This window comes from Camelus bactrianus, chromosome 7 (assembly GCF_048773025.1).
Source record: "Camelus bactrianus isolate YW-2024 breed Bactrian camel chromosome 7, ASM4877302v1, whole genome shotgun sequence".
NCBI classification, from domain to species: domain Eukaryota; kingdom Metazoa; phylum Chordata; class Mammalia; order Artiodactyla; family Camelidae; genus Camelus; species Camelus bactrianus.
The window spans coordinates 68,122,215-68,148,366 of NC_133545.1; the positions used below are offsets into that span (position 1 = coordinate 68,122,215).

The 26,152-nt window shown below is 34.8% G+C and overlaps 1 protein-coding gene across 3 annotated transcripts in view; it reads left to right on the plus strand.

The window, feature by feature from the left end:
• Positions 1-26,152, plus strand: part of SEMA3D (semaphorin 3D) — a 178,990-nt gene that overhangs the window by 52,977 nt on the left and 99,861 nt on the right. For all 3 annotated transcript variants that reach the window (XM_074367555.1, XM_074367556.1, XM_045510441.2), the window contains one exon: positions 7,117-7,307. In XM_074367555.1, coding sequence (XP_074223656.1) covers positions 7,157-7,307 — 151 coding nt within the window. In that variant the 5' untranslated portion in view covers positions 7,117-7,156. The remainder of the gene's footprint in view (positions 1-7,116; positions 7,308-26,152) is intronic.

Below are 26,152 nucleotides of genomic sequence, written 5' to 3' on the forward strand. Positions count from 1 at the left end.
TTAAATATTGCTATTATCTACTATTTCAGATGAGATCAGGCACATTCAGGGTGGTATGGCTGTAGACTACTATCTACTATTTCAGATGCAATAAGTGAGACACAGTGAGGTTAAGTAACTTTCCCATCAATAGACAGGAGGCAAGTGGCAGACCTAGTGCTACTCTACTTCTGACATGTCTGGAGGAGTTATGGAAGGTGTAACTGGGGATGTTTAGAAATGTAGGTAGAAGAAATTTAACAATGCAGTCATACAAGGGTAAAAAAATTATAATTATATAAAAATTTAGTTTTACTATGAAAAGTTTATTGTATAAAAGTTATAACTTTATTTTTAAAATTATTTTTAGTGTTTTGATAGCAGAACTAAACCAAATGTTGAGGGTACTGACTGGGCCAGGGTCTTAAGAACTCTTGAATTTCTGGTAGTAGCTGAGGATTATCTGTGGCAAAATTCACAGTTCTATTATGGATAACCATCTTGCAGAGACCCAGCCCTTTTCTGGGCTAGCAGGCCCTAGGGTGAGCATGTGCAAACTTATCTTGTAAAATTCACTCAAGAAAGACGTAATAGTCATCAGTTATTGAATTCAGTATGCTAAAGAGGAGTTTGAAAAATTAATTTATTTTCACATTTAATTACATTAAAAATTGTTATTTGTTTACTTATTTGCAGCAAACTTGGGTCAATTATCATGGAATTCAAATCTGATATGAAGACCAGGTTTCTAAGTTCAGCATAAGACATTAAGTTCCTTTCACATGCTGCCTGTTTTTCTTCCCAGATAGTGTTATGTTTATGAAGTGAATTATTTAAACTCTTCTCCCTATGCAGATGGAATGCCTCACATTGCTAGAAATGTTTATTTCCTGTAGGTGTTTCATTAAATAGTGAAGAAAGAAATTGAGTTAATGTGTTGAGCACATCCTTTTGCTTAAAAAAAAAAAAAAGCACTACAAAGGAGTTATTTGACTTATCGTAAGGGTTTTGATCTCAAAAGTACCTACATTCCTGGAGAATTTATGTGAATATGAAGTTCAGGGTCACATTTTTCCTGCTATGTGCTGTTTTTCAGATTAAGAAGTTTGCTTTTGATATTAGAGTTGCTGGTAGATTTGATTGGATTTCTTAGTCCGTTTATTTAAAAGTGTTAGATGTTTTACAGAGGTTCTTTATAATTGTTCCTTATCTTATGCCTGAAAAACGTAATTTAATTAGTTCATTATTATTTACTAGTTTCCAATAGTTACAATCTTAAGATTCTAAATTAAGTATAGTGTGAACCCATGTTATAATTTAGCTTTGCTATATATAGGAACTAACTTAATTACTATTTCCTATACATTGGTGGTTTTGTATGATAGGTTGGTATTATGTTTATAAATTGGCAACTAATAACCTCTATGTATTGTTTTTAAGGATATGATGAATTCTCTGTTTTCCTTCCTGTAACATAACATAATCTTTTCAACAAATATTTTTAATTGGAACATATAGCATAACAGGTGAAAATTATTAAAAAATCAGGACCACCACACAGATCAGGAAATAAGAAATTCTTAACTGTATTCGTTCATCATTCCTATGCCGGTGCTGTGCTCTTGCCTTTGTGTGTCTTTACATTGCTTCAGCCTTACTGTAAGTGCTGCTGAAGTCAGCAGCATGATAATATTTTTAAATGTAATAAGAGACCTACGTTGCTTTGAGAGACAAACTATGAGGTGCATAATTATTTCTGCTGATACAGAGACCATGGGGCCACTACATTAGTTTGTATATATAATATTCTATACATTTAATTGTTAGAGAATCAAAGATTTAAATCCATTTATTGCTCACCTAGCATAAATAGTAGATCAGTATTATGAAGTTTGAGAAAATCTTTACTGGGCAAGTAACTCAATGTCTAAATTAAAACTAAATGTGTTATTTCAGAACATAAAGTTAAAACTTTTGGATATTTACCAAAACATCACTCAGTTTTGATGATAATGACAGTCCTAAATGCTAAAATGAATAAAATAGAGGAACCACTGAATAATAAAAGCATGGCTAATTCTATTTTTTTATATAAAGAAAATATATATTTTTGCCTTCTTAATTAGTAGTAATTCCTACTCTGCTTTATTCGATATTCTGTTTATTTAGAAAAAAATCTCTTTTTAAACTGCAGGGGGCCACATATCAGACAGAATATTTGAGGTGGAGGGTGTTAAGTTTTAGAAAACAATCAGTTTAAATAATATGCATTTATATTTTGAATACAAAAGGCAGACATTAAAATTTGACAAAATATTCTATCATTCTCAAAAAGTATGTCAGAATTCCAAAGGGTGAGGAATAAGATTTTCTTGGTCATGAAAAGGTGCTTGGATCAAAATGCTCTCTTGAATATGAGAATTTGGAAAGGAAAATCATACACCTTTGAATTGTGGATTAATCAGATTTAAAGAGAAACCAACTATGATTATGCCATTGTTGCTTTCTCTGACCCTACAAATTGAGGACTACCAGTGCTCTGCTTTGAGTAGTCAATTAATAGGAAATTTAGGCTAAGATGACTAGCAGTAAAGTCATTTACAATCATGTTTTATTAATTTTTTGTAAATGTGTTAATTTCTTTAGGACTTTACAATGAAAGCATGGTTTTGTTGTTACTGTCACGTTCAGGAAAAAACGTAACCTACAATACTAAATCTAACAGGTTGCACATGTGTGTTCTGAAATCTCACTATCATATTATTTTTTATTGAGCTGGATTCATTAGGAGTAAGATCCTGGAGAATTTGACCTGGCTGTAAATACAAGACTATAAGACATGCAAAACCAGGTACATGTAACAGTGGTGCTTTGTTGAGCAGGATTTATACAACAATATACTTTCAGTGTCTTTTAGAAATATAAACATTGTGTTTAAACCACTGCAAAATAAAAATGGAACTAGTGTAGTTTATTCTTACTGACAAATAGCTCAATTTTACAGCTGATTACTGATGATGTTCATATTTAGTTTGGTATGTGGTAAAACGTCACTGACTTGTTTTCATAAGGATATTAGGAAGTAGATTAATATTTAATGAAATGTAAGTCTCTTCGTGATCTCTGAAAAATCAGATGGTCTTTCAGACTCCATTGGAATATATCAATGTATGAGGAATTTTTGACATCTGAAGGCAATGAAATCCATTAAAATCTGTCAATCAAAAGTTGCTGCTCTGTATGTTCCACTCATTGGTAATAATACTGCACAGCTGAGCAGTGATTGCATACCCCTGCTGGAACTAAAGTAGTAGAACATCATCTATATGTAGAAAACACATAAAGACAAATTTAGAAGGGATGACATAAAATAAACGTAAATGAAACACTTAGCATTCCAGGCTCCATTGCGATGGAACTTCATTCACCCTACTTGCATTCCACTTTGATTTCACTGCACTTCATCAATAGAATATAAGGTATCCCTCTGCAAACGTGAAGCTTCTTGTTTGCTATATTGTCTCTTTGTTGCTCAGATTTATTCTATAATTTCTATTTGGTTTCTTGTCAATATGTTCCAAATCCCTGTCAGGAAATAATATTACTAAATACTCGATCAGTCTTGTGTACTCTACAGGAAAACCATCCGATCAAAAAATAACTAGAAAGTGTGAGCTACAGTTAGGCCAAAGCAAGTTTATACTGATAGTACTTTTAATTTGGGAGTGATCATAACTCCTTGTGTCTCCTGAGTTAGATAAAAATTATCTAGTGATCTTACGTGCCCCACAAAGCTACGAAGAACAAATAACTCTTTATAAATTAAGAGATCAAGGATCCTTTTCCTCCTTTCCCCAACCTACACACACACACACAGACACACACACACACACCTGAGAAAGAATCCCAAATCTAAGTGTTCACGGTTTTCATGTGTGAAGACTTGTCATGTATTTTAATTATTCTTCTATGCATAGAATGTTTTTTTCATTATAATTGTATATTCTTGCCTTAATGACTTTTGGAATAAATAGATATAAGTAAATAAGACACAGCAATGATATTCACATGCATAATTGTACATCCCTAGCTTTTCAAATAATATTTTTGACGATTTGCCATCCATCTAATAAGTTCTGGACTCTTTGTATTCCTTTGGGAAATGGCACAAGGCCTTCTTGAGTGTGAGATTATGCATTTGGATCTCTGATTTAGTGGAACAGTGTATAAAAATCTCTCATAATCAGAACACTCCCTATTGGCTTCACATCTGAAGATCCCCAAGAGTGCTGTTTGTCCCAGTGAACATCTGGAATAGATTACATGCAGTTAATTGGCTCCAGGTCGAGCTTGTTACAGACAGTAGCATGCAGTATAACCTATGCAGTTCACCAAATCCACCCACTTTACGTTAAATCACACCTACTTCTCTCTATAATTCTTCCCAGATGCCAGACACACACATGTGGGTACAAAAAACACTTGCAGACACCAACAGACACACATACACTAACATGCACTAGAAGATAGCAAAATATCAATAGGGTTGTTTGCAATATATTTAACCCATAAATTATCTCAATTGAAAGATTAACTATTGAATTCAAAGGATGGTTGGGAGGAAAAACAAAGAACCAGGAGCAGCTGATAATAGAGAGTGACTTTTATAGGACAAAAAAAGTTTTTTTTAAAAAGTTCCAGCAGGTTCAGAATTTTTGTTTTATTTTGTCCCTCACCCTTAACAAATGTTTTAGCACGTGTGGGCACTTCGAATGTCATAGTAGCAAGGAAAGCAGTGCTTTGATTTTTAACTTATTTAGCAATATTAATAAGTTGGGTTACAAGGAACAGTATGACTACTGTTCATTGGAAACCAAAACATCAATCTTCTTAACTTATAGTGTTGGAGGCACAGGGCATGTCTTAGCGATTAATGACCAGTTAGAGGAGTAGCTATCTCAATACACAGCTAAGGGCCATTAACCCCAACTGGTCATTAATTCACAGGAAATGTCCTGTCCTGAGGTCATTATTGCTAATAAAATGCACACATGGAAAGTTCCCTCTCTTTTGCCTGTGTACATAAACATACAGTCACATTACATACATTGTTACATGTCATGAAAAAAAAACCTATTAAATATGTCCAGAAGCTCAGAAAAACTAAACCTAATGAGAAATTTAATATACTTAATCTCTACATTCAACTAACCTTTTACTTGTTTTGAGGGTGTAGGGGGTGGTGGAGGAATTCATGTTTGTGTGGCAAAGCTGTGGATCTGCTGTGATCAGATACCCATGTTCTGCTAACATACGGACATAGGGAACAGTGAAAGGAACATGCAAATGGGATTAGAGAAGCACTGGTGAACATGGATGAAACCAGCACCTATGATCTAATACTAGAGGCAGTGTGGAACAGCAGCAGCATTTAAGTCCTAATGTATTAGGTACCAGAACAGGCAGGCGGCACATTTAAGCATTAGGTCAAATTCCTCTTTGGTTTCCTCTCTCTTCCACTCTACTGGATTATGCTATACTCTCTCTCCCTTCTCAAGTCCATCATGCTTCCAGCTTTTCAGGAACCCTTAACTAGGTATCACTGTTATCTGGAACCGGCTCTTTTTACTTTTTGTTCTCCTTTCTCTGTCCTCTATGAAACCATCCTTGTCTTGCTTAAACCTCTATGATTCTCCTTTGAGCTGTCTCCCATAGCGTCCTATAAATATCTCGATTTTAGCAATTATTTCACAGTGTTTTATTTGTGTATAATCTACTGTTCCTCCCAGAAAAGGATCTTAAATCTTTCTTCCACCTTAATAAATGGTTGGAGATAAGCTATGGTGTTAATGGCCATAAGTATATATAATATATATATGCATTCTTAAATGTTTATTTGTATTTGCAAAAAAAAAAAAGTAAGTTTTTAAGGAGAATCTGTAACTCAAAGAATGCATCTGTGTTTTACTGGTGTAAATGTAAAATCGAAAAGTTGCAAAAATACAATTCTTAAGACATTGAGTAATTCAAAACACATAATTTTAAACTAATTCTGTTAAATTTTTCTGGAACCTGGTAAGTGACTCTGTTTCATGCATATGCATGTTTTCCTCCTAGTTCTGAAATAATACAATTCTTTATTTTTTAAGAGTTTGCTTTAAATATGTTATTTACCGAAGGACTTTATTAGTGTTTTATTTTAAAATATGTATTATTGAAGTTTTAGAAACTAGAATTTACATAAAGGTCTGCTGATGGTATAGATCTTTTTGGTCAGACAGACATTCCTGTCTTCTCTTAAATTATATGATTAAGTGAAGCCAAGAACTCAGTCTAATGACCTACTTGTTTAATTAATTTAGCAGCATTAAGTCATTTAATTTATGTAAAGTACTTTTTAAAAAGAGTCTGGTTCATATAAATACTCAATAAATATTATTTGTAATTATTATTATCAGGCTTAATTTGAAGTATGTGAGTTTTGGTTTACTGAATGTCTTAACAAAGACATTCTTGTTGATAACTACCTCCTCCCTCTTATAAACCCTTTTATTATGCAGTTAGTTTTTCTATTCAGTGCTACCCTGTGTGGAGTAATATAGGGTGCAGATAAGGTTGCATTGTCCCAGACTTAAAATCTGTACTCGTGGCCCTGACTTGATCTTGTCCAATTGTTCTGATTTTATGTAGACTTTTAAAATATTTTTGTCAGAATCAAAAATAACTCTTTCAAAACTGACAGCTTTTATTTAGTTTTGCTTAAGAGTATTCTCCTTTGAGGATGATGGGGGAAAGAGTAGGCTTCTACCAGTATTCTTATCTCATCAATTCATCAAGTTACAGAAAGAATTGGTTCCTCCTATATTTGCATTAAAAAAAGTGAAAACTTTAATAGAAGTGATGCTAATTAACATAAAGAGTTGAATTTTTCACTATACACTCATCTCCATCTGAGTAAAGCCAGACCTGAATTTATTACTCAGTTCTGATTCATTTCCCCTGCAACAATTTGTAAGAGCAGAACAGGAGACAAAGAGCAATTAAAAAAAAATCTTAAATACATTCAGAAAATTATAATTTAATAAGTGTAGGGATATCTGCAAACTGCTATATTAATAGCTCTTCTCTTCTTTTTAGGTTAAATTCGCACCATTTGAAAGAGAACATTGTTTTCATCATGAATGTTAATAAAGATGAGAGACTAAAGTCCAGAAGCCACTATTTTTGCCTTTTTCATGCCTTGATGATGCTAAGCATGACCATGCTGTTTCTTCCAGTCATTGGAACTTCTAAGCAAAATATTCCACGACTCAAGCTAACCTACAAAGGTAAACCTGTCAATGTTTCTCAAATTGTCTTTTTAATGACTGTATTTCTTTTATTTAGAAATGCATACTGACTTCAGTGCAATGTTTCTAATATTGGCATCAGTTAATAATATTATTATAGAACACGAAGCCCAATTACTTATTATTTTTGTGAAGAAAATAGATGTCAAAACTGTTCATGTACACTTTCCAGTTCATTATTTATAATGATTGACTCTTGATTAGCATAATGAGGAAATTTTTGTCTGCAAGCTGTAGTCAGTTTTGTATTAAAACAAATCAATCCCTATGTGTAGTCAGGCCACTCGAGGTGGCTGCTCTCTTACTCTCTGCACATCCCTGCTCCACCAGTGCCGGCTTCACCTACACTGAACTCACCTGACTGACTTTAACGCATGACTGCCCCAGGCCCCAGCTAATGATCGTTCTAACTTTAACTACCTTGATAGCTTATCAAAGAGGCAGTGAGGAGCTGCTCCTCTGCTAGTTACCCTGGTAGCCAATGAGCCAACCTGCCATCAATTTCCCTTATAACTGGTAACCTACGCTTGCTCTCCGGAGTGAAGGGTGCCGCCGCATCCTGCCCTGCCTCCGGCCCGTCCCCACCACACGATGGGGTGTTCCTCCAGAACCTTGCTTCAGAAACGTAAGCTCCTCCATCCTTTAAACTACTGTCTTTTTTGCTGACTCGAAGCTCTTTCTTCGGTCTTGAAGTTGGGCAAGCACAGGCTAGAGAGCATTTTTTAAAACAGTGAGATATCTTCCAAAAAATTAACACACTAAAATACCTTCAACATCTCCAACACATACATATTTTGTTTAAAAAAAGTCTATGTGAAAGGCTTAAAAATTTAGAAATGAGAGAACATTTAAGAAATGAAATCCAATTGTTTTTAAATGTTTAAATTACTATAAAAGCAAGGTTTATATGCTATATGTAATCATCTTATTTATGTATGTATAATATATCAATATGTAAGTGAAGAGAGAGAGAAAGAGTCAAGTTTCATGCTCAAATATTTATATATTTATTTATTTTTTCTGTGTTATCCTTTTGGCTTCTTTAATACCTTAAGAAATGAGAGGAATGTAGGAGATTCAGACTCCTTTTTTCTGAACTTGGCAGGTGAAAATTATGCTGGCAGTTTTAATCTTTAAGACAGCTTGTTTTCAGCTTAAATTAAATATCAAGAATAAAAGCTAATTCGATGTCCAATGTAAGTGTAAGTGGAATTAGCATATTACATCCATTACACGTTTCATATGTTGGTATTTATTTGTAATCTATAACTCATGAATTTAAAAGTTAAGGTAAAATTATTTTTGAGTTTTTATATTCTAGCATTTCTAGAACACATGAAACTAATCTATGATTAAAAAAATCAGAACATTGCCCTTGTGCCATTGGGAGGAGGACTGGATGGAAAGGGGTTTGAGAGGAAACTGTGGGATAATGGAAATATTCTCTGTCCTGATAGGGATGTGGATCACGCAAGTATATAATACAGACTTTTCACGGCCCATCATATTGCTCTTGTCAGATTTGTTTGCATACTTTCCAAATTTACCCTACAAAAGGAATAGAACAAAAATTAAAAACCAAACAATAAAAAAAGTTTGAAAATTAAGAGATTGAAGGGGAAAAAAAGGAAATGCTATCTTGCTTTTTATGATATAGTGAATCACACAAGAACATTGCACTGATAAGTATGAACAATGTGAAATAAATTAGACTTGGAAAAAAACTTTAATAGCTTATAATCACTCCCTGAGGATTCTGTTATGAGCAAAGTATTCGCATAACGACTGTGAATTATGCCATTTCATCCTCATCACCTCCCTGTGAGATAGGGGTTGTTACCACCTTCCTATATATGAGGATACTGAGATACTAAGAAACTGAGAAATGAAGGTCTCAAATTAGTTGACAGCTCAGCTCCTGAGTCAGCCCCATGCTGCAAACAGCCTGCATGCCCAATGCTATTTCTCACACCCTAGACTTGAGGAGTTCTTCCCTGAGGCACTTACCTACCAAAGTGAACTTTAAAGTTAATAGAAGCATCATGCTGATATTTGGCTAACTGATAATGATTTCAGTTATCAAAATGAAATGGAGTTGAAAAAGACCACACGCTCTGTTTAACATCACTAGGTAGCCAAAAGAGATTTACAGACTTGTGGGATTTTGTGCCCTTGGATAAATTTATGGGGAAAAAAAGGAGACTGTTAGTGTGTTGATTTGTGTTCATAATCAAAATTTTATATGACTGATTGTAAAATACTAACTCAAATATGGTTATTTGATCATTTGAGAATAACTAATCAGTTCCTTAAGATGAATAAGCAAAAACATTAATTTTATATAGCTGCTACTAATTAGTTTATCCCTAGTTAGAGGGTTTGTTTTTTTAAGTATGAATGTATGTTTTTTGAATTGGAATCAACCATGTAATAGTTTAGAATTTTGTTTATCTTTCTATAGATTCTCACTCCTCTCAGCACCTAGTACTTATATAAAAGGAGAACTGATGTAAGTGTTGGATTAAATGCAATAAGAACTATTCTTTTGATGGTTCTTATGTTTAGTATACTTTCCAAATGCTGTATTTTTTTAGGTATTTATCTAAATGAAGTTATCTGCATATCAAAATCTAGTCAGCAGTAATAAAGATTGAATGCAGAGTAGGAATTTTAAAACTCTCTCAACCCACCCTCAATAGACACACACACATACATAGACACACGCTTTCTCTCTCTCTCTCTCTCTCATATTGTTCCCCATGACTGCAATTAGCCATTTATTTCCAGATTGTGTGCTAATAAGAGTAGTCATCTTGGCTAGAGAAGTTACTAACAACCCTTACGGAGCACGCCTCTTTCCACTTGGAGAATTTGAGGTCTTTTCTTCAGAAATCATCAATTCAGCACTGTGAAGTTGGCATTTCCCATCCATTTCCAAGAATTTCAGCAGTTTCCCTAGGCACCTCTTCTATACCATATCTGAGAGTATAAAAACAAAGTAGTTCAAATTCTGACCTCCTAGATTTTAAAAGTGGCCTGTTTCTGAATAAACAAAGTTAGAACATAAAAATCACTGCCAACTTAGGGTTATACTGAGGAAAATTGCTTGTTTACCACATTTCTACCTCTGAGATAATAATACAACTCTCCCTTCACATTTTCTCTCTTTCTCTTATGACTCTGACTAATGAATTAAGATCAGCTAGTCCCACCCATTGCTTAGATAGTTTTGGGGAAGTCTAAAATTTCACGCTTGGCACTAAAACGCTGCCAGATTGTGAGATTAGAAAAATTAATTTTATTTTCAAGAATAATTCATTTTTATGGGCACAAAATCAGCTTTTTTTTCTTCACTTTCCATAACTCAGGCTTTCTTAGGTGCTGACCAGAGACGCAAGCCAGTATCAGTAGAGTTAGCTACTTTGAACAGCTGCAAGATTATTTTGAGGGATTACTTAAAGGCCAACAGAAATATAATAACTGTTTTATCCAAAGAATGCTCTTTGATAAAGACTTAGCTTTGAACCTCTGAATCCACAGGAGCTTGTTTGGCTCTATTGTTGTATAAAGAGATTTCCCTTCAGTTGCATATTTTGCATTCTTGCACATTTATGCATACTCAATCTGTTTCTTGAGTAACAGTTAGTAAGGAACCTTGGAGGTTAGAATGTTCTGTATTGCTGGATTTTGTGTTAAAAGAATAATAGATATATCTAGACTGACAAGGTGAGTTTCTCACAGTAGCTTGTACACTTTATACTACAGACGTAGTAAAACATAGTTTTTGAAAAATGACCAACTTGAGTCTTGCAATAAGTGTAAATATTTTCTGTATTATGATCATCATGAAGGAACTCATGTGGATTAAGGATATTTATACCCAAGAAGCATAGAATCTGTAGTGGTACTTATTTGGAAACTCCTGAAGATGAGATAGGTATGATAGCTAAAGAGGGAATGGACAAAAGCTTTGAAAAAGGGAGAGAAAATCAAAGTCAACCAATTTTCAGAGATTCATCCTTTAAGGTGAATTGTAATTACTTTCATTTCATTTTTTTTTGTATATTCTCTTTAGCCTTCTTTTCTTTCCTATTTTAGATTTTAGTATTAACTTATATTTGAATGACTTAGATACTGATATAGGTTAGATTAGATATGTACTGAGCAACTACTACATACCTGGCACTGTACTAGGCTGGGTCAGAGAAAAGTCACTGTCCCCTTTGAATTTCTTTTCCAGATAGGGAGGCAGACAGTGACCAGGTAAACAAACGGATGAATGTTACTTCAGTTAGTGGGAAGTGCTATCAAGAATATAAAGCAAGAGTGACTGAGTCCAGAACCCTTTTTAGACTTTATCATGTCAAAGTGTTAGAACACTCTGAAGAAACATCGTTTTTATACCCATTTTATAAATAAGAAACATGAGGTCAGAGCCTGAAGGCCTTGTCCCAAAGCAAGAAGCTGTTAAGTGGCAGAACTAAATTGTGTGTTTTCATCTCTCTAGTTCAAGGCCCATGCTCTTGCCACCTTGGGCCCTGGAGGGAGACATTACATATTCAGGAACACAAATATCAAGATAAAAAAAAAAATACCAGTTTTCACCATTACTTCTCTGGCAGTATGCTCTTTTCAGTAATTACCAGAGTACTAATTACTTTTTGCTTTGCATAACTTGTATGTATTTTCATAGAAAAGAAAACTTGTAATCACATTTCAATGTTTAATCTGCTATTGTATAGTTAAACATTAATGTATTTGATAGAATGGTTCTTTTTGTTTGATGTTTCTAAGAAATGAATGGATAAGTCTACATTTTTTTTCTTTACTTATGGATTGCTATATTTAGCTATGATATATGGCATGTGTCAGGTAGAGATTCATGGCTACTTGACTCATCTCACTTGTTTGATTTGACTGGTCTAATATTAGTTCTGTTACCTCAATTCAGTGTAACAGTCAAGAAGGCAATTTCTGAAGCCAAACTGCTTAGGTCTTAACTGCTGTTACTAGTTGTGAGATACTTGGATGTGTGTTTTCTATACTGCAGTTTTCTTAGTCATAACATAGCCAATCTAACAGTAAATCCAAATGCATTAGTGTTTAATTCTAATAAGGTTGTTGTGAAGGTGTGTTGATCCAGGTAAAGCATCTAAAGCAGTTTGGCATAGTAAGCATTTAATAAATACTGTCAATTAGTATTTCTTGTGAAATATTATTATCTTCCTAGATGTTAATGGTTGTTCCCAGACCAAAGTTTTTTCTATGTAAACAAGTTTGAAAAATATGACATAGTTCCCTCCTGGGGATTTACAACATATATTAAAATTGCTTTTGTTTATGCCCAGAGATTTTTCTACTAGAGTTAATTTCCCCTAGTCAAGTACCACCCACAGATTGTGAACTCATTGAAGGTACTTTCCAGTATTTTTCTTTGTGGTCTTCTAGTAGTTAATAAGTGCATAGGTCATTGCTGACCGTGAGAAGAGTAGTGTCTTTGAGTGGATGGTAGCCTTCAGAGTGGGTTAAAAGGAATCATAAAATCCTTCAGGAGTTCCTACTTGATGCTTTCCAAAGCAGACATTTTTGTTGTCAAATTAATGAGAAAAGACGGCTTGCTCTAAATATCTATCTCCTTAAGTACGTAGTGAAGAAGCATTATCGATCTTATGGTAAGAATTCCCATACAGTTGTTTTTTCTGTAAAGCAGGTCATTGATGGTTTAATTTTTAATAAACTCATTTGTTTTTCCAGACATATTTTCTCTAAACTGAGGCTCTGTGTATGATTGGGCTTTGGTAGGTTTAAGAGTTCAAGGATAACATTACTGTGTATGTGATACTTAGCAGTCAACAGTTAATAACAATACTGGCCAATGCCCACTCTTTCCAGCCTCATTCTGGCAATAAGGACATACATTAGGACGTAGAAAAGGCAAAACTTCCTGTCATCATGTAGTTTATATTTTGATACAGAAAGGCAGACCAAACATAAGTGCATTACACAGCAAGATAGAAGATGCTAAGTACTATAGAGAAAAATGAATCAGGAAAGTTAGCTAGAGAGTGGTGGGGGTAGAGTAATCAATATAGTGGTCAGGGAAGAGCTCACTGAGACAGTGATGTTTCCACAAATACTTAAAGAAATTATCATTGCAAGTCATGTGGATACTCAGGAAAGGAATATTTTTGGCAAAAGGAACAGCAAGTGCAAAAGTCCTGAGGAGGAAAGGTGTCTGGCATGTTCAAGGATCCTGCAGAAGACAGTATGGCTAAAAACAGTGGTTTGGGGGAAAGGAGAAAATTGATTAAGTCAGATTGATAATAGGAGGGAAGGATTAGATCCTTTGACTGTTTCCATTGTTCAACCATTGGTTTTTAGTCTGAGTGTTATGGGAATCCACTGGAGAATTTTGAGCACAGAGGTGACATGATCCAACCTTCATGATTATAGGATCACTCTGGTTTCTGTATTGTGCATACACTGAAAGGGAGAGGTCAGGGGAATAGGGCACCAAGTTTGAGGGTTTCATGATAATCCAAGTGAGAAATGATGGTCCTTGAGCCAAACTAGTTGCACTGGAAGTAGGAGGAGAAGATAGGTAGGCAGAGCCAACAGGATTTGTTGATGGCTTGATGTGAAGTATGAGAGAAGTCAAATCTGACTCCATGGGTTTTTATATTTATTTGTTATTTTTTTATTGAGGTATAGTTAGTTTACAATGTTGTATCAATTTCTGGTATACAGCACAATGCTTTAGTCATACATGAATATACATATATTTGTTTTCATATCCATGGAGTTTTTGTTTTTTATCTAAGGGTGAAGTTATTATTAAATGAGATGGTGAAGTCTATGAAAGAAAGTTTGTGGGAAGATCAGGTGAACATATTTGTTTGAGAAGGATATTAGGTATATAAGTGAGAGGCAAAAGAAGGCATTTGAGTCTATAATCTCTGGAGTTTATGGAAGATGTCAGTTGGAGACATGAATTTGGCAGTTAGCATATAGAAATTTTTAAATCCATGAAATTCTGTGATGACTTAAGTCAGGAAATGAGAAAAAGGAGGAATGAGTATCAAAGAGAACTGAAAAAACATGCTAAGTATGTAGGAGAATAATCAGACGTTCTAGAGTAGCGGAAGTTATATGAAGAAAGTTAAGAAAAGGGATCATCTGCACTGTCGTATTCAGCTAATGTGTCATGAAAGATAAGTAAAAATTAACATCAAATTTAACAATAAAAACCTCTTGTTGACCTTGATAAGAGCAGTATCTTTAAGTGCAGAAACCATAGCACAACTGGGATGGATTCTAAAACGCATGGTCTCAGGAACTGGAGACAATTATAGATAATTCTTTCAAGGAGTTTTCCTCTAATGTAGACAATGGGCAGTAGTAGCTGGAAGGACAATGAGATCAAGAGGCTTGTTTATTTCATGAGCTAAACAACAGCATATTTATATGTTAACCTAAGTAATCTAGGAAAGGAATAATTAAGGATTCAGGAGAAATGTGGGCTCACCCATACCCTATTGAAGGAAGTATCAATGAGAGTCAATTTTTTTTCTCTAAAATCAGGCTACTTATAGAAGATACGTTAATAGAATTGGCTTATTTTACATAATAAACTATTACCTGGTTCATTATTAGTGTCAATTGTCTAGGTGAGAAGAGGGATTAAACAGATACAATATATTCAAGAAGGAATATGTTTCATTTGATATAATACAGATTGGAAGTACTATGTTCACTTTGAAAATTGATACATATGGATTTGGAAATAAAACTCCAGAAAGATTAAATAATAACCCCAGGGTCATATAAATAGATAATTAAAAACTAACCTAAGTCTTCTGTATTTCAGTTCAATAGTGTTTGTACTACAACTTGCCTGTATCCAACACTATTATTTAGTAATAATTACAATCTATTTAACACTGTATGTGGAGCACTGTTCTATTGATCTGTTGAGGTTCACAAAGTGGTAAAAATTACCCAATAATATAAGGTAACACCTGATGTAATATTGTCATACAAGGATCATATAAAAGAGCTCCTGAAATTAAGAACATACATAAAAGTCACTGAGTTCTATGTGGTCATCAGGGTCCTCCTGCCAGGTAAAGAAGATCTATGTCAGGACACACTTTAATTATGTCCTGGTTATACTTAAATGTGAAAGGGACTTATAAGGACATAGCTTAGGTAAAGGCAATTTTTTCTGAGATTAAACCCAGTCAACTATTTTTTTGGTTAAAGTATTTTTTAATAGATCTTATATATAGTTGGTTTACTATTCTATAAATTATTGGGGAGATAAAATTTTTTTATATGCAACTGCTTGTTCTATGACTTCACTTACCTAAAATTTGTTTCTAATTCCTTGGGTCTTATTAAGGGAATTTTTACAGTGAGAGTCTTTCAATACATGTTTAAAAAATTAAAAATTTATGGATTTTTAAAATGAATGTCATTGATTCTTTTTTAATAGAAAGTTTGATGAATGCCTCCCTCTTTCTTAAGAACTAGTGATATACACTTTGTATTTTTCTTGAGTCCTTTTAACATGTTGTTTTAATCCTGTTAATTCAAAAGAGGCATAAATTAAAACTAAAGTGCTTTTTACTTAGAAAGAAAGATACTTATAAAGAGGTTTATTTCACTAAAGCCACAGTGAGCCAGACACAGTCTAGAAAATAAGATAAATATTTCAGTAATCCTAGTGGAATGGTGAAGTGGAGGAAGTAATAGAAGTGAAATTGTCTGTGGGTGTGTTTCATAAAAGCATAAGTAGAATTGTTTTAAAGAATCTTGCTTTTCTAAGTAATGATAAATCTTAAAACATAAAATATAGCTGTGATGGGTGATGAGGCTTAGAGTTGGAAGACCTAAATAGGTTTCACCTCCTTCTCTGGCGTGTGCTGTTCTGCACCATTAGAACAGTTGTTCTGAGTCTAGGTTTTCTCTTCTGCAAATTAGTGATAATCCTTCTCATTCTCCTTAAGGGTCAAATTAAATAATGTAGAGAAAGCTTTTTGGATGTTATAAAGCATAAAATGATATTATGATAGGGCTTCAAAAAGAGACCAGACAAGAATAAATTACTGAATTAACTGAAGTAAGATGTGAAGAAAATTCAAGATCTTTAAAAATGTAATTATATTTAGGCATCTTGGATACAATTTCTGCTGCCACCAATAATAGGAAATTTACTTCAGTCAATAATCATAACTTATCTTTACATCTTCCAAGTTAATGCACATTAAATGAATGTACTTCTCTTCTCTGTATGAGAAAACTGAAGGGAAGCAGTTTGTCATTGGTTTAAGCTAAGTAGGTCATTTATCACTTACCACAATTAAGTTAGTTTTAAGTTAATCACATTGTTAGAATAAAGTAATGATGTGTAGATTTGAGCAATGTAGTATTATAGAGGAAAAAATAATTTGGCTATTTTGCATAAATTAACTTATGTCATCATTTAAGAGTTGGAGAGAAACTCTAGTGTGGAGAAGCAAAGAAAGAGTCCAGCACTTCAAGGTTTTTGGGGGCCACAGTGTTCCTTGGCTTTTCTTCTCCAACTGTGATTCAAGAACCAGTAGCACCAGTATAATCCGGGAGCTTGTTAGAAATTCAAACTCTCAGACCCCTTCCTAAACTTTTTAATGAGAATCTGTTTTTTTTTTTTTTAACAAGAATCCTAGCTAATTTGAATGCAAGTTAATCCTGAGAAGCACTGCTTTAGAGTGTTTTATTTCAGACTCCCTACCCTTCCTCCCATCCCCCACGCCCCAACACACAGAGAAGAGCATGTGGATATCACAACAGGCATCTCTTACAATTGCAAAGCATTAGAGCCATGATTGGGTCTCCAAATGGCACATTTAACCTCTGTGAATTATTAAGTGATAAATCCTGATTTATATGGAAGTTAGATAAACCGATACAAACAAGAATCACTAGTTTGAAAAAATCATTGGTTAAATTTTTATTAAACTTCTTATGTGCAAGAAGAGGTGATGAGTCATAGTGATGATGTCAACTTTATTCTCTGCAAGGGCTTCTGGTCTTTTTAAAGGACAAAATAACTGTAAAAAGATTAATGCCATAGGAATAGGGTAAATAAAACCAAACATTTTAAAGAATTTTGGAGGAGATTGGGTGTGAAATTGAACTTTGAACATGAGAGGAAATTTAGTTTATTGAATGAAGTGTATGTTGGCATTGGAGGATTTTGATCCCAAAATTCTAATTAATTGTGATTTAGGGGGTAAAAACAGAATAGGCAGCATCATGTGGGAGGGACTGGTAAGGGAGGGGGCAGAGAACAAGGTAGTATATGGGCCTGTTACAATAACTTTGAGGACTAGTAATATGGACCCTAGCCAGGCTGACAATAGGAATATATGTTTGAAGAAGAAGAATAGAAAATTTGCATGATGAAATCTATAAGGCTTAAAATTTACCTGGATATTGCTGTGAGGGGAAATGCAATAGACTTAGAAGTACCAGTTATTTAAATAGGGGGAAAAAAAGAGTAAGATTGTAGGAAAGATAAGCTAAAAATGATTTTGATATCTTGAGCCTGAGGACTAGGTCATGTCGTTAAAGTCGTTATAGTTAGTAGGATGAGATGGTTGGGTGAAAAATGACAATACCAAGCAGGCTATTGGAAATTCTGAACTGTGACTGGGGAGAGGCAGTGGGGTTTTAGGTGTCTATTTTGAAGTCATCAGCAGAGAACTAACAATTTATGGGAAACTGTAAATAGAAAACATTATGTCACTGTTGATGGCCTATAAACACTGCCTGAAATCAAGGAGAACATTATTCTATGATGACATTTTTAATCTCCCTCTTGGAAGTCTATGTGCATATTCTGATGCAAATTCTCTGCACACCTTTACGGGATTATCTTCCATGGGTAAGAGATTAAAGAACCCTTTCTGGAGAAAACCTAGAGAAAAGTTCCATGGATAACTGACATCTGTTTGTTCTGAATGAAAAGCCAAACTGAAGTTTTCCTGAATCAATGGAAATTAAGTTTCAGATCAGATGTCACACTGAATGCCCAGCATGATAAATGAAAAATAAGTCAAAACAAAACAAGACATATTCAAGCCAATTATTTTAAATTTCATAATAGCAAGAGTGAGGGGGTGAAAGGAAAGACAGAAGACTTTCAAAAGCTTGGGATACTGGTGGCATGAGATTTTTTAATCATGACTTTGGAAGCTGGAGGATAGTGTATAAAAATGCCTCAGATCTCTGAGGGTGAATGCTGTTCAACCCAGAATTCTATAGCTAGTCCAACCATCAGCAAAGGTAAATTAGAAACATCTTCACACATGGAAACTTTCAAACACGTAAGTCACAGTCACTCTTTCTTAGGAAACGTCTGGGGATGTGCTGACCAAAAATAAGCAAGTAAATCAAAGAGGAAAAAGACAAGGGATCCAGGAAAGATGGGATTCATTTGAGGACAGAGAAGTTTGAGAAAGCTATTTCAAAGGGCAGAGAACAGCCAGTCCAGATTGTAGGAGGTAGAAAGGGCTTAAGAGGGGATGTTTCCAGGAGAAAAATAAAAAGCAACCTGACAGAATTTCATTTGAAAATTTTATGGAGACATTTTTCAGGAAATAGAGAAAGGTTTGATCATGATCTTAGGGAAATCTATGCAAAGGATTATTAATAAAAGCAACGTTCTTTTCAAGAAAGAAAGTATGATTAGAGAACACTACTTTTCCAAGTAGGGGAGAATATTTACCTTGCAACAGTAATGGAATGATGGAATATAGCTTTCATAAAAATGGACACACCATAATGTTAGGAGCTTGGTTGGAAGGACAGGGTCAGCATAACAAAGGTAAAATTCTCAACTTCTGTAAATACGAATTCAATGGAAATGTCTGAAAAGGTGTTTTAATAGTATATACATACATTTATATACATGAAAATAAATAGAAAATAAGCTACTTTATATGTTTATATGGGGTCTAGATTGGGGGTGGACAAAGGACGGGAGAGGAGACAGATGGGCTTACATACACCTTTTAATGTTACCTTTTTACTTATGCATATACTTAGATTTGATTAATTAATCTTAAAAGTGATATTGTTATAAAATACTGATATATTTTAAGTTATTCTCACAGGTCTTTGTGATGATCTTAGGGTGAGAAATTATTTACTCCTGTCACATTTGTTTTGCTATTTAGAATCAATAATAAATGATGTATTCAAGTATGACTTTTCTAAGTTTTAAAAAAATTAAGTTCGCCTACCAGATTGAAAACAAATTCATGGTCACCTGTGAAACAGTTTTGACTTTAAATATTCCTCGAAATTTGAAAAGGGAGAAATTATATTTTAATTAATTAATTAATCAATTTTTAAAACCTTTGGGTTTTTTTTTTGGGAGGAGAGGTAATTAGGTTTATTTATTTATTATTTAACGGAGGTACTGGGGATCGAACCCATGACCTCATGCATGCTAAGCATGTGCTTTATCACTGAGCTATACCCTCTCCTCCAAAGAAGAAATTCTTAATACTTTGAGAGGAATGAAGAAAATAGTTGTCAAAATAGAATCAATCTTCTCCAGAAGTATCCTCTCAACTCCTTCTGAGGCCATTGATTCTATTAGAGCATTGTCCTTTTGGAAATGTATCATGTATTTATAATGTTAGCCTTTTTTTAGGTCAGTAGGAAAAATTACCATGGCAAAGCTTTTGAGAATTTGAAACGATTCGTTCTTAGTCAAAGCATTTAACTAGGACCCATAATCATAAATTATGAATCTCACATGTGATGGATTATATAAGAAGCATCTACTATTGAAAACTAGCCAAATAAAGAATAAACCTGTGATTTAAAAGCATGGATGTAGATGGAAATGTGACGGTGTAAAATTACCACACTCCTATTCCACATCCTGCCCTGGCAAGAACATAGCTCTGATGATATGACAGGCTTTGTTTGTTCCTAATTTATGTTTCCCCATGTGATATCATCTGATTTATTATTGACATAGATAATGTTCTCTCTAAGACCTAATGAACATAATGATTTCCAGCATTCCATTGCAGGAGAATAAATGAGAATTTGATTTTTTTTTTCTTATTTGGACTTGTGTTTGCAGGAAGAAAATCGGGTTAGACTTGTCACCTAGGAAAGTAAAATGATATAACATACACCTATAATTTTGAACTAGTCTTTTGTAAGGATTTTAGGTTTGAGTAACATTATTTATTGGATATTATTTGAGCAGTAAGCTATGAAGACTAAACGTACATAAACAGAGAATAATTGATATGTTTGATAGGTGGAGGTGAGCTATCTTGGTAACCACAGTCTTTTCATATGATCTCAAGCCTAACAATTGAAAGTCAAGTGGGACAATTTAAGATGAGTTAATTTACCAAAGATTGAATCCAAGGGAGAATCCATGCCTTGACTTGGACCAAAAACAGGAGAAGCAAATAGAGGTTCACAGAGAGCCAAAGGGGCTCAGTGAGCCACAACATTAGGGACTAATTTTCATTTTGGAATGAACAGTTTATTCCCTTTACTCAATTCCTGACCTAAACTGAGAACAGGCTTTTTGGAGGAGAGTGGGGAAGGGGAAAATGTTTTGGTAGCCAAAACATTTCTGGAAACTATGGGAAGAAGGAGTTCCATAGAAAGAATCTTGGGAAACTAACCATCAGCAAGAAAGCCCAGGGAATTCAGAGATCAAGGGGGGGAAGCTGGATTTATGGGCAAGGCAGGAATAAAAAAAATCCTTTACTTCTTTATTTAGACAGCTTTGTAGAGAACACATTGGAGATGCGACTGTATTCAAGAAACCTCAGAACAGCCCTACTGATATAATAGCTATTTCCTTAAGTTAAAAAAAGGGGTGGGTGGGGCAGGAATTTGTGCTGAATGTCCTATGATGGTGGGGAAAGGTGACTGGGTTTTGATCTGCATTCATTTTTGGCTGTGAGCTTTCTCTGCCAAGAAATTATACTCCTTAGATTGGAGTAGATTGGAAGTGGGCTTTTCTCAAAAGAGATTTTGTTCTTAGCCCCTGAAGTTCTGCTTTTAATAACTTTGATTTTCTTCTAAAAAAAAAATGGAAAAAACCCTTCCTGTTAAGTGTTCTTCTTTTAAAAGATGTGGGAGGCCATTTTTTAGCTACGTAGTCTACTCATGAGAGAAATTGTCAACTCCACCCAGTTCAAAATTTCTGGCAATAAATGCGGGATTTAAAGGGTATGAGATTTTTGTTCATTTAACACTGAAATGCTGAGGAAGTCTGTGCTGCTTAATCCTAAATTTATTAGATTCAGTGTGACTGACCACTCCCTTCCTTTCTGGGATAAAGAGGAAGAACGGAGACCATCAAGTCAACTATTTCTTCAGGCTGAATGAACAATATGAAGGGACACTCAAAAGGAGACACAAAGAATTCGTTTCAGAACAGGCATTTATTTCAAATAGGAGAGGGGATTCCGGGACCGTTAGCCTTCCCCTCAAGTCAAGGGGTGAGGAGGAGCTATGAGTGAGGAGACGCATTGTTGCACCTTGTTGCTCTTCCACCACTGAGAGCACAGTTATGACTAAGCCCACTTAACTGCTGCGGACCTCACAGCAGAGCAGCCAAACAGGATTATTGGGAAGATCTCCCTTTAGCTCTAATTGCCTTATACTGTATTTCTGTTCTTCCCAAAGGTTAGAGACTGCTTGGTCCAAGGGACAGAGGAATGGCCAGGAGTAGATGGGTGAATGACAGTTTGTTATTTGATACATCCTGAATTTGAACCAAGTTAAATGTAAGGCTGTAACGCCATAGAACTCCAATGTTGGAAGGCACTCCAGAGACCCCTTGGTTTCTCTACCCACTCAGTTCAGTGAGAGAACTGGAATCTCATTATTTAGCTTGTTAGAGGACATCCACAGAGGACGTTCTTTCCATTTTGCTATTCAAGATACATAACAGTCTACTACTGTAAGTACTATTGCCTTTTGTCACAAGTATTTTCTCATTTTTGTGGTGGATGAGCATCTTGTCTCCAGGAGACTCTAAGGTCTGTGAGAGAGGAACTTTTTATGAGTCTTGGCAGCATGTGCAGATTGCTGGTGATCTTAGATGAGTCTGTTGTTTGCCTTCAAAAATCTAGTTGTATGAAGGTAGAGACTCACTTTGTTGTGCTAGAAATGAGAAATTATTCTAAATATAGTTATTAACTATGTGGGAAACATACAGTCTATCCCTTGACTTTTGGTGAACTATCAGGAGATGTTGAAGAAGATTCTGGACATACCCTTCAGAAGTGGACATATACATACAACTGTATGAAAATCTCATATCGTTTAAAGGGTTTTTGACCATCAGAACCATCCCGTTGCTCTGTAGTGGTTTATTGATAATGGATCCTGAACACCATCTCTGTGTCATCATTCAATTAAAATCTGTCTTGTGCGTGATTTCCATAGTTAAGCTAGTAGAATAAATGAATAATCATATCTTTGCTTCATTTATTTTAGAAATAATCAACTGGTAGATTTTTTTCAAGAGTGCGTGGCTAGAACAAGAGGGAATTTGAGGGCCTGGGCGATTGAGTGGAGATTATAAACTGAGAACAAGGTTATAGGACAATGACTGAAAGAACAGTTAGGAGTGATTATGTGGATTAGGTCAAAGGTTTAGGTGGATAGAACCAAGAATGCATTTAAGACCTGGAGGTAAATGCTGCTGTCCTCTGAGAAACGGTGGGGCTGGTTAAGTACGTACAGAACAAGCCTCCTCTGAGTGGCATTTGTGAAGCAACACACGCACCCCAGCGCCGAAGGGGGAAAAGCAACAAGAGTTTCTGTTCAAAACGATTATAAACTGTGGACGATTTTAAACATCACATGCCTGAGACTTTCCAGTGTCAGAAAAGAAAAAATAAACCTTTGAACTATATTGCCAAGTTACTAGTCTTTAACTTTCATGAGTTTGTGGTCTGCGGGTCCAGCATCCATATCTGATTCCTGAAATCCTGGGAGTATATTAGCTTTAGGTGTTAAGATAGAGACTCTGGATTTAACTTTTTTTTTTTTTCCCTGGGATTTTGTTAATGATCCCATGGAAACAAAAATGACTTTGCTTGGTTTGGCAGAAATGCAAGAAAGATAAGCTGCTGGGGGAAGAGGGAACCTGTCCCAATCCCTGTCCCAAGGTCTTTTCAAAATGTGTGCGTTAGCCTGAGAAATTTCTCACATGTAATGCCTAAGTCTAATTATTTAGTTTGGCTCCAAAGGATTGGTGAAGCATGCTTTAATGTTCTGATGCTAACATTGTCACAAGGCAACATTAAATCATTTTGAAATGATAATACTTCAGGGTAGTCACTATTTTTGCAGCTGTTTCTCCCTTGTCAAATTCGTTTGAAACTCAACCCAATAGAATTGGTTATGGTGCAAGAAAATAAAGCAAATGACAACGTCCACTTTATGTTCCTCGCTGTGTAAGCTGAGAGGGAAAATGAGATGCAAGATCTTAAACATCTTCCTCCTCCCGTTGGCACTGCCATAATTCAGGAACTCACCATCTTTTAGAAACTTCTCTGTCCCCATCCTTCCTGATTCTCACCCATCCTGAACGCTGCAGTCGTTATTTCTCTAATACTCAGCTACAGTCTTTGTCACTTTCCTAGGTAAAAAATTTCAGTGGCTTTTTGATACCGACGTAATACCCAAACTCTGCAGCCTGACGTCTTACGATCTGATTCTCTTGAGGTTCCCTTTATGTTCAGCCTCACTTCTCACTGCCCCCACCTGTACTTTCTGTTTCAGCATATTGAACTACTGCAATTCCACAAATGTTAAGTGCATGATTTGTCTCAGACTCTGAGCTACATGTAGAGGGTTCCAAGATAAGTAAGACCTGATCTCTGCTCTGAAGGAGCTCATATTCCATAGTAGGAGACATATTCAACGTGCAGTGTGTGAGCAGAATAATACATGATGGTATATGCCCTTGAACATACTACCTATTGTTCTTCTGCTTGGAATCAACTTTTCTTTGTATTTTTCTTGTAAAGCCTCTGCCTGTCCTTCAAGACTGTTCTCAAATATCACCTCTTTTGTAAGGTGATGCCCTGTTAATTACTTGAAAGATTTGTTAACATTCTGTGTAGACTTCTATTAGAATTTATTTTGCTTATATTATACTGTCTGTACTTATCTCTTTGCACGTTGACGTGCGAGTTTCTTGATGGCAGTGCTCAGCCATCCCACAGCCCTAACTGTGTGCTCAATACTTCACATGTACTAGAAACTTATAAATATTTGTGGACAGAATAATATTCCAAAAATATTTTTTAAAAATTGAGATACTCTAATCTTGATAAACCAGATTTAATGGAAGATGAAATAATATTCTTCTTTAATAAAATTTACTTGGCCGAAACCGGAATTTAACAAAGTAACAGTTAACATTTATTAAACTTTTCCCATCTTCAAGGCATTGTTCTCAGAACTTTATGTAAAATTACTTACATTCATCATCAAGAGAATTATGAGTTGAGAAATATGACTTCCTTTTTATAGATTTTTGTATAGAGTTTAAAAACACATCATCATTATTATAATAGCTGATAGTTACAGAGCACCTACCGTGTGACAGGCGCTATTCTAATACTGACCATATATTAACTCATTATTCCTCACACCTCTGTGATTTATTACATAGTTTCTATTAATTATTATCTTCATTTTAGAGATGAGAAAACCAAGGCACGGAGAAGTTAAATGTCTTATCCTAGATCATACAGCCAGAGTTGCCAGGCTATGATCTGCCCCAGCTGATCTGGCCCTAGAGCTCACACCCTCTCTTGTTAGGCTAAGTCACAGTTAATTCTGTAATTAACGTCACAGTGCATGGTTCAGAATAGTTGATTATTATCCAAGGGCACTGAAATAGTATGGATTTATATTATAACCTATTTTCCTGTATTAGTTGGGTCAAGATATACTCTTGGAAATCTCATGTGCTTTCCATTTTTCCCATTGCCTGATTGAATAAAAGTTTGTGTGAAATGTTTTCTCTTGTTAAGGCATCAGATCATATCTGTCGTATCTGTTCTCTCAGTTCCATTCCTCTCCCTCCTGTTCTACTTGACAATCAGTATGGAATATTTGTTGGCTCCCAGCCCTGCCCCTCTCCCTCAAAATAGGCTCATTACATTTGAAGATGATAAAATATATTATTCCATTGTGTCTCTGGTCTGAAAAACTATTAAAGATTTATTTAACTTAATAGAAAAATAATTAGTAGAGAGTTCAGACTTCCATCCAGTGTGCACAAACCATGAGTTATAAATATTAATGAGACATTTGTTTGGTAAAGCCATATTCACTTGAGAATTCAAAAAGTATCATATCTTCTTCAGCATACAACCTTTTGGTTTGTCAGAATTAAGACAAGAAATCTATCTTAGTGGCTAAGGGAAATAACATTTAACCATCGTAAATTAGAAACAAGAGTGAAAAGAATTCTCAAAAATATGAGATAATAAAACTCAATGGTGGATGGCTAGACTATATAGCCTTTAAATTTAAGGAGCTCAAATATCCATTTTCCAGAGGTTGAAAACTGCCATTACACATTTTAGAAGTATCTTGATGCCTGTTTCTGGGACATTATCTCTTTTTATTTTTCTCATCAATTAATAATGAATTGCTTGAACATTATTGTTTAAAATCCAGTAACAAATAATGGACTTTAATACGTGATGAGTGATATTTTTACCTTGTTGATATTTAATACTCCAGGGTTGTAGAAAATGAGA